At 24.4% G+C, this 10179-nt stretch overlaps 1 protein-coding gene across 1 annotated transcript; it reads right to left on the bottom strand.

Annotated features, from left to right (window-relative positions):
* LOC145834535 (leucine-rich repeat-containing protein 51-like) lies at positions 1 to 8881 on the bottom strand. Its single transcript, XM_082941981.1, has 6 exons — positions 8799 to 8881; positions 8531 to 8643; positions 6284 to 6434; positions 3431 to 3566; positions 621 to 769; positions 1 to 227 (listed from the first exon to the last, which is right to left on the bottom strand). The coding sequence occupies exons 1-6, from the start codon at positions 8873 to 8875 to the stop codon at positions 107 to 109; spliced, it is 747 nt and encodes a 248-aa protein (XP_082798107.1). The 5' UTR covers positions 8876 to 8881; the 3' UTR covers positions 1 to 106.
* Positions 8882 to 10179: the final 1298 nt, after the last annotated feature.

Raw genomic sequence — 10179 nt, 5'->3', positions numbered from 1 at the left:
AGTTTGAAAATTAGTTTCAATATTGTATAAGCTGTTTCTTTAGATATCATATTAGTTAAAAATATAGTTAAAATTAAAAGTAAAGAAATAATATTAGCAAATTGTATTAGTTTTTATGTTTAAATAAATTGCATCTTTGTAAAAACATTGCCTTTTCTTTATCTGACTTGATTATTTTACTGAAATCCAAGAATTGAAGTTGCGGTATTTTCGCTATAACATACCACCTGATAATTTTTTAGAGGTACTGAACTTTCAACAAACTTTCTTTAAGATTTTTAGTGACAAATATGCTTATTTTTTACGTATAAAACAAGTTTTAAAAATGCAAGATACTTAGTCTAAGCAAACTGTATTTTATATTCTTAAATTTAAAAACTTTTTTTTTCAATTGCAGTTAAGTATAATCTGATAAAATAACTTTGAACATTGACCAAACTTTTTTTTTAGTTACAGTGCTAAACTTATAAGTTTTTAGCATCCAAAACATTTATAACTTTAATATTAATAAAATAAAACTGCAAAACGTTTTTTTTACTTAATACTTTTATGGTCTAAAAATTTTGTCAATACAATATTATATATAAACTTTAAATTGTAAGTAGTATTTATTTTCTAACCTGTATGATTCATGTTGTTCTATAAAGTTTGCATGCAGTGTTAACTTTTTTAAGTTTTTTAGCTTGGCAAGCTTATCAACTTCTTTGATGCTGTTTATTTCGTTTGAATGCAAGTAAAGTACTTTTAAATTTGGAAATTCTAACAAAACCTTTAAAATTTTTTTTGCTTGTGTTGTTAAAAAATTTTTACGCTTAAAATTAGTTTCTTTACAACCCACAAGCTTTTGTAAAGTACTACAGTATTATATCTATTTTTTGTTAATTAAAATAAAGGTTTTGGATTGTATTAAAAAAACTTGTAATTTTTATAATACCTTTGTTAAACTAAAAAATGCAATCAATGTAAAGTATTTTTTATCAAGTGTAAATCTTACTTGATAACTATTTAATTAGATAATACTTTTTCAGCGGTAATAACTTTTTCTAATTCACTTTTGTGAAGTAGTTTTAATTGTTGTAACTTTAACTAAAGTAAATAAAAATGTTTTAGCTTTACTTGCACAAATTTTGGTATGCAATTTACATTATTTTTGTTAGAAGTTAATAAAAGGTCAGTTTATTTAATTTTAATATTTATTATCATGGGCAGACCTGTAACAAATATTTAAAACTACTGTATTTATTCATATACATTTATATATAAAAAATATTTAATTAAAGATATTTATTCTTCATTAAAATTATTTTTTTTATTTACCCATATTTCATATAATGCTTACCTAAATAGGTTCGAAGTAATTATAATGTTTTATATGCGGTATAAAAATATTAGCTTAAATTAGATTTTTTTTATTTACTATGCTTAAATTAAGGTTTCCTAATCTTTATAAACCTAACTTATACACATTTAATTACTGAATTGAAAAGTTTGAGATTTATTATATAAAAATTTAACATTTAACAGTCCTGGACAAGACGTTAACAGGTATCCGTGGTGTGCTACTCGATATCCGAAAGGCTTATCTGCGAACCAGGTCCTAGGACCAAATAATTTGAGCGTCTTTTATTTTCGTTCAATAAAGCATATTTAATTTAAAGTTATAAACTTAAAGTTTTTTATTTAATTCAAAATTATAAACTTAAAGTTTAACATTAAATTCAAACTTATAAACTTAGAGTTTTAAATTATTTAAGATTATAGAAATATAGACATTTTAAAACTAAACTAAACAATTAAAATATTACAAAACCAAACAAGAATAAAAAGCACATTATCTTTTAGTTCTAAATACTTAACCTCTCTCGTTGCTTTCAGATTTCTAATTATTATCAATTCTAGAACTAAAAGTTTGTTTGTAATTCTAGCTTAAAAAATTCCTACATCCTTTTTAACTTTCTGCAAAACTTGACTGTTTAGGAGGTAGTATTTTTGTAAACAGGTGATTGTTACTTAATTAATTTTAAAGGTCGCTATCAATTTAAAAAACTATGAACCAAAGATCTGCAAACAACGAGTTTTATAATTTAAAACTATAAAAATTTTATGCTGTTCTACTGTCATGTTCTTTTTTTAAATTTTTTTTTGTTTATTTAAGTTTTATAGTGCTTCTTTCTGTGAACTTAGAAAAATCTTAATATATAAATTTGAAATTTTAGACTCAATTTTATCTCGTTTAAAACAAATGTCAGTTTACTTCAATTCGGTTATATGACAATTCAAATTCCGACACAAAAATTCTTAATAATTTTTTTAAAGAGCCACAACTCAAAAGTTTAAAAAAGTAATATATACTTGAAAATAACAAAAATTGAGTAGGTAGGTCTAACTAATACCCACAAACTTAATTAAAAGTTAGTTTTATAAATTACCGAAAAATACTACATTTAAAAATTATGATTAGCAGTATCTCAAAAGAGATTTGAAATTAAAAAAAAAACGGTTTGTAGATATTACTTAGTCATGCACCCCATCAATTTAATATTAATACTTCTAACATAGACTTGGTTTTCATTTATCTCTTTTTGACGTAGAGTTTTACTTTACTTTTAGGCGTCGGCTGCAGTTTTAAGGTCGCTTTTGATTGGCTAATATTTTAATTATTTTTGTTTTAAGTTTTAAGTAATAACACTTTTGTTTTTCGGTTTACTTTTTATATATTTAGCTAAAGTTGTTTAAGGATAAGGGTATAAATGTTCTCAATATTCTGCTGTATTATCAATTTACCTCATTTGCATAAATTTGCATAATGGATGAAAACATTTCCAAAACCTTACAGCTGCAGCTGACCCTACTTTTTGAAACATCGAAAAAAAATAACAATTGCCCCTTTACTAATTAATTATTTATTTACTTTTCGCCTTCTTATTGCCAAAATCCCACTAGGATTCTACATCTCTCACTTTGGGAAACCTATACTAAGTTTTGTTTCATGCAGCTTTTAACTAATAAAGGGCTATACTAAAATATGTTGGTAAATTTTTTCGAAATATTAAAATTTCTGAGCTGTGTTTAAGTTTATCAATAACAAGTAAGTACCTAAACAAAAAAATCTATTCGTAAACAGTAAGAAAAATTATAAAAATAAAATTTATAAGCTTGTTTGTTAAGCTATTATCAGTATGAGCTGTTTAAAGTTTTCTATGCAAACTGTAAACAGCTGTATTTTTATAAACATAACTATTAGTTATTGTTTATTGAACAACAAAAAATTAAGCTCAAAATAATTGGTCCTAGGACCTGATATACCAAAAAATCTTTCGGTTATCGAGTCGTTCACCACTTGGATACAATTTTACGTCTTATCCTAGGACAAACAAACAAACTGTATTATACTATAGATAGTGCACTATTATTCTAAACATATTCTTACTTCATCAATATGCTCAATATCGTTGAATGAAAGATCGATCCACTGTAAATTTATTGGGTTATCCAAAACAGAGTTTAACATTCTTTGAAACCCTTTAAATGATGAAATTCTATTGTTGTTCATTCTTATGGCATCACTGAGTTTTTATTTTTTTTTATTGTTACTTAAAAAAATAGATAATAATTATCTAATTAAGGTATCTGAAAATCATATGTTTTAAAATAAGGCTATAGCATTAGTTAATATTAGTCAATATTATTTAACATTGTACAATTTTTTTTAATTTACATTAATGTATAAGTATAAGACAAGTATATAGAGGTTAAAAGTCTTTAATATCTGTAAAATTAGTTGTTTAAAGTAACACAATTAGTTTTAGTTGACTTAATTAATTTTTATAATAAACTAAAAAAAATTAACTTATCATACTAATTTTAAATTAAAATGATATAATGAATCATTAGAAAATATTTAACACAAAAGTGTTTAATATATTTTTAATATTTTAATAGAAATTTTTAAAAGATAATGCGTTGCACACATACTGTTCAATAAATTCAAGTCCAATTGATACTTATTAATAATTAAAAAACTTCTTAAGTAATAATTTAACGCTGTTTATCAGCATGTTATGTGCTAAGATTAAAGTACCCGATAAGGTATTCACTTTGATCCCAAGTAAACATTTTTACCTTTAGTGTAATGCGTACTTTACCGTTTTGAAAAAAAAAAATTTAAATCCTTTAAATAGATAGTATCTTTGTAAACTTAAGAAAATTACAAACATCTACTGTAGATTATTTTAACATGTTTCAAACGGGTAGCTGTCAAATTTGCACGAGCGTAAAAAATTGCACGAGGGGACAAAATTGCACGAAGATACTTTTGCACGAAGTGATAAAATTGCACGAAGATAATATTGCATAAAGACACTTTTACACGAAGGGTCACTTTTGCACAAAAAAATTTTTGCACCAGCAGACAATTTTGCACGAAGACACTTTTGCACAAGCAGACAATTTTGCACGGATACAATTTTGTACGGGTTGAATTTTTTTCAATTTTTTTAAATTTTCTTATTAATTACAATTTTTTTTTATCACTGTTACCCTCAACCCTTACCCTTGATCGGTAGCTTGTTTTTTATATTTTTATTATCATTGTTTAAAAAAGTATATATACTTCTTTTTTTGATTTATTATTATTTTTTTACTATCATTGTACCCCTAACCCTTACTCTCGGTCGGTAGCTTAAAATATTTTATTTTTTTGTTTTTATTAGTTTTTTTTTTTGACTATCACTGTTACCCCTAACCCTTACCCTCGGTCAGAAACTTTTTTTCTTTCTTTTTGTTTCTTTATTAATTTTTCTTTTAGTTTATTTTTCCTGTGTCTTTATAATTTTTTTGTTTTTTTTTACTCTCATGCATAAATGTAACTCGTGAAAAATTAACCCTTGGTGCAAAATTGTATTCGTGCGATTTCGTTTCCTCGTGCAAATTTGTCTTCGTGCAATTTTGACCCGTTCCCGTTTCAAACATTTGTTTTGTATTATCATTAATCACGTTAAAGTTATATTTTCGTTTATCAATTGTATTTGTTAAATAAAATAATTAAACTAAATAAAAAAAGAAGTTTTTGATCCGACTTCATTTTGACATTTATTGCGTACAATCAATAACAATAGCACGTACCTTATCGGATACTTTATTGTATACATACTTTTTTTAGCAACTTTTTTGCGGTGCAGAACTTATTCAAAAAATATAAAAAACACATTTAATTGTTTTATAAATTTATTTGAGTACATACTTTCAAGTAAGTTTTGTAAAAAATTGTATCTTAGTTAAACTATTAACTGAAATTAAACTGAATTGAAATTGAAATAAAACTATAATTTTCAAAACTTTCGGAACATGCTGATCGATTTTTACGTGAAACCTTTGCGATATTTGAAAAAAAAAAGTAACATCATCTATAAATTTAGATTTCACTGTGTAGTGACTACGTTAGAAAAATATCTCAAAGGTTTCACGTAAGAATCGATCAGCATGTTCCGAAAATCTTGAAAAGCTGGTTTGATGGTCGTTTGGAGAAACCTGCGAAAAAATACTTCTCTGCAATTGGACAACTATGAGTGTTCGAGAAATTATAAAAAAGATGACTTTTCAGTTTTAGTGAGAGCGGAGAACTCTTTTTAGTTACATATTCTGAAAGCCTTATGCATTCAATCTTTAAGGCCCAGTTTTTGTAAACAGAAAAACTTCGAATAACAAACTAGAATTTCAAATCGTTATATTAAGTAATTTTAAAGTAACTGGTTCCGTAATTTTTGAAAACTGTAGTTTTATTTTTATTGTTAGTTTTTATCGCTGGTTTATTTTAGTTTGATTTTAATCTAACAAGTTTTATTAGTACAGCAAAGTTCTTTAGTATTAGCACCTAATTAGTTTTGCACTTGACTATTACGTCATTTTATATTTTTAAATGTTAACGTTATAACTAAATTAAAATTTTATTTTAATTTCAATTTAGTTTAGTTTAGTAAGATAAAACTTTTGACAAGACTTATTTGAAAGTACTCAAACAAACTTATGAAAAAATGAAATGTGTTTTGTTATATTTTTTGAATAAAGTTATTTTAATTTGCAAAGTAAATAAACTTTCACCTTATTTATGTCCCTTTCATAACTAACTACTATAAATTTTGTAAAAGTTACCACAAAGAAATGGTATAAAAGCTTATCAAAAACTTGCTTTAACATTTAAGTTTTAATTTGTTTAAGTAAAAAAAATAACTTGAGTTTGGATTTCATCTACACTTTTATAGTGAGAATTTTTATATCAACACACCTTATATACTTGCAATAACTTTTCTTAATTTCTTTGTCTTCTCTCTTAGTAATAAGCTTGCTTTCTTTTAGCTTAACATTCATTTTGTCAATAGGTACTGGTACAGCTATATAATTATTTAATCCATTTCTAGGTGTTACTCTTGTAAAATCTGTATTAACAAAATATAACTAAAACTAGTTACAGGTAGCTCTTTTTCTAATGTTGTCTTTTTAAATCACATTAAATTACAGTATATTTAGAGGTAAACACTTAAAAAAAGTTTTTTTTTTTCTTTTTCAAATGTGTTAGTTTGTTCTAATACTTATAAACTACTTTTTGCGGTAGCATAAATTAAAAAATTAAAACTGGTATTTTACTTTATCGCAATTTAATTATTTTATACTTATAACACTTATAAAAATTAAACTATACTTTTACATTACAAAAAAAACTTAAAAGAAGTTTGTGCAATATATATATATATAGAATTAAGTTAATTAACTTGATAAATCAAATATTTCACACTGAGCCCACCTTAAGGGCTTTTTTAATGAAAAGATTTATTTCAAAATATAAAACTTGAAGGACTCGAGTTATCGTGGTTTTAAAAATAGTATGTTTTAAATTTTTATCAAGTACTTTTTAAAAAAACAACTTTGAAGTAAAACTTTGTAAACTTTGTTTTATAATATATAAATCAAACTATTAAGGTTTTTGTTTTACTAACAAAAAGAAAAATTCCATGCTAAAGTAATAAGAAAAAAGTATTTATTAACATTTGGAGCTAAATACTTAGTTTTAAAGAAGGAGGAACTTTCAAGAAAAGGTGGTATAGCCACAAAAGAGATATAAAAATTTACAAGGATAACGGAACCGAACTATCCAAATATATTTGGAAGCTAAAACGCAACAACACTAACTACAACATCAAATGGGAAATTTTACACCACATCGGACACATAAGGAAACCGCAGAGAATCTGCAGGACCTGCTCCTATGAAAAAATGGAAATAGCGAACGCTGACTGGGAAACATCTTTAAATAAAAGGAACGAGTTAATATGCTCTTGTATACACTTTAAGAAGCTTTATTTCAAAACTTAAGAGCGTTTTGATAAAAAAATATCTATTTTAATTTGTACAAGTATTTAAACCAATATATAATTACGTCATAATACAACAGCCATTTTTTTTTTTTTTTTTAAACGAGTAAACTTAACTTAAAGGTTTAGTTAAAGAGATGTTTTTCTTTGTTAGTTATCTACAGATTTCACAAGGCCACTAAATGTTAGTAGAATTATTTTTTATTGTATATTTTTTATTTATTTCTTTAAGTTTTAAGATTGTATAATTATTAAGTAACGTGCATTTTCCTAAATTTAGCCTAGCAACATTAAAATCATCATACGCTAGTAACTTTAAACTATAGGTTTTAATTAGATTTTATTCAGTTTTTTGTTATACATTTTTTCTTTTTAACTTCTTTTATTTCAAGTTTAGCCTAATGTCTTCCTACTTGTTATCACATAAATTTTTACAGATTTTAAACGACTGAAGATATCGTTTTTTTAAACGAGTGAAACATTGTATTGTAATAAAATTTTAAAAATTTATCATTGAAGTTTTAAAGAAGTAACAATAGTTTACTAATATCATGATAATTATTTCAACACTTAACATAGGTAATTTTTTTAAGTTAAAAATGCCTATCTTCAACGGGCATAGTATAAACAACTCAACATTTTTTGTTAGTAGTAACTTTAATAAATATTCATTTAATGATATGTAACACTTATAACAATAAATAACTAGACTTTTTTAATAAGTCTGTCCTGCAAAAAGTTTTTTTTAGTTATTTTATCTGAGCAACTAAAAAAGTTGCCCAACCCTATTCCATATGATACCCTATGCGTGTTTGTAGTAATTCCACGTTTATCAAATATATTTTGCTCACATAGAGGAAATCAATTTTCAATAATAGATAGAATTTTCTCTAAAATTATGATGGTGAATAATCAACTTACATATTTTAACTACCATGGTTATTGTTTTTAGAATGACATGAGTTTTTGTTATAAAGTAACAAAGCTCTATTTTACTAGAATAGTTTTTAAATATTATAGTTTGTTAGTTTTAGTAATAATAATTTGTTAGTAATAGTAATAAAATAGTTTGTTATAAGCTTTAAATAATTCTGAATATTTGTAAAACGTTTTTAACAATTTTTAAAGAGTTTAACGATAGTTAGGATTAAACCAATACTTACCTGACATTTTCTGAGCTTCACTAAAAGAAAAATCTAGAGGCGGCCCTAATCTTCTATCAACATTAGCTGGTATCACAGGCTTTATTGTCGATAAAATTTCACCTATACTAAACCTAAATGTTAATCAAACATGTATGATAAATCCAGACTTTAATTATAATATTGTCCTCTTTTTTTATTTTTTGTCTTACAATACTATTATAATGTAAAAAATTGAAACTCTTTTCAAATTATCGTAAAAACCAATTTACTAATATTAATAGTTTACCTGCTTGTGTCTCTTGTTTCGACTTTATACCGCTTTAACTCATATAGAGACGACCTATTAGTAGTAGCACTTTTCATACTACAAACACTATTTAAAAAAAAGTAAAATTTAATTATTTAATTAGGTATTTAATTAATACTTAGTTTCAACAAATAACTGAAAAATAACTTAACAATGACAGCAAAATAATGTTACTAGTACGGAAAAGTTTTTTATCGACTGCATGAGTTAAAAATTATCAATTTTTAAAACATAAAGCTATACCTTTCTTTTTGAGTAATGTTTTCTAAAAAAAATATATAAAAACTTAAAGATATTTAAATTTCTATTCTTTACCAATATAAAGTAACGTTTTTGGTAGAGACAAAGTTTGTTAAAAACCAATTAAAATAAAATAAATTGATGTTTGTATAGATTTAATTTTTTAAACTATAAAAACTAGTTAACAAATAAATATTGTAACAAATTTGTGACATTAGTTGTTTAATATTTTGTTTTTTCTTAGTAAAATTTTAAAATTTCACAAATAAAAGAAAACATTAAAGACATGTCTCATTTAATTAACGCAACTTTGTTGGTAATAATTTAACACTCTTTTGTTGGTGTGTAAGTTAAGCTTTGTTAGTTTATTGCAAACAATAGAACAATAGGTGGTAATCCATTGATTAAAAAAAGTTTTCGAAATCTTTGTACAAAACTTTTTCAATAATTGTTAAACATTAAATAACCACATTTTAAGTTTTTCGTCAAAGTATTTATTTTTTCAACATATTAATTCTAAGTAGAAATAGTCATTTCTGATGAGCAATACTTAATAAAACATCTTCTTATATGCTTTTCAGTGAATGATTTTTATAAAAAGGTTTTAAAATAAGGTTTGTCTGTCTATTTAGTGCATATACAGCTACAGAAGAATTTATTTTTGTTTATACATCAAAACTTCTGAAATTAACATATTCTACACTCTACTGCTACAACAAATGATGGTAAGAGTTTAGTTACAATTAATGCTTTTTTGTTATTTCTTTTTTTAACATAACTTTTTTCTTAAGTTATTTTTACGCCTAAAAACTTCTATACGTTCCATGAAACACTGTCACACTCAATTAAACTTATTTTTTGTGTTTTCTAAATTACAAATATTTTTGGTCAATTTGTCAAAAAAAATGTATAGGTTGTTTAAAGTACTTGAGTTAATGTTAGCTTTGTCCCAGTATGTTTACTTTTTAAAAAGATTATCTCAAACTGACGTTTTCTCTTCAAAGTAAGAAATAAAACATGATAAATTGAAGCTCAAACGAGTAAATAAATAAGTGTTCTGCCATACTATCAAATACGAAAATGTATCACTATTTTAAAATTTATATTCTTAATGGCTTGT

The sequence above is a fragment of the Thalia democratica genome, chromosome 4, assembly GCF_965202585.1.
Source record: "Thalia democratica chromosome 4, ktThaDemo2.hap1.1, whole genome shotgun sequence".
NCBI classification, from domain to species: Eukaryota; Metazoa; Chordata; class Thaliacea; order Salpida; family Salpidae; genus Thalia; species Thalia democratica.
This window is presented reverse-complemented; position numbering and strand designations above follow the sequence as displayed.

What these genes read in the sequence shown, in the direction of transcription:
- LOC145834535 (XM_082941981.1), bottom strand. Translation starts at nt 8,875, where the DNA reads ATGAAAAGTGCTACTACTAATAGGTCGTCTCTATATGAGTTAAAGCGG. An exon ending in TGAAGCTCAGAAAATGTCAG is followed by an intron (nt 6,435 to 8,530) that starts GTAAGTATTGGT and finishes TTGTTAATACAG; the next exon opens with ATTTTACAAGAGTAACACCT. An exon ending in AGTTATTGCAAGTATATAAG is followed by an intron (nt 3,567 to 6,283) that starts GTGTGTTGATAT and finishes ATAAAAACTCAG; the next exon opens with TGATGCCATAAGAATGAACA.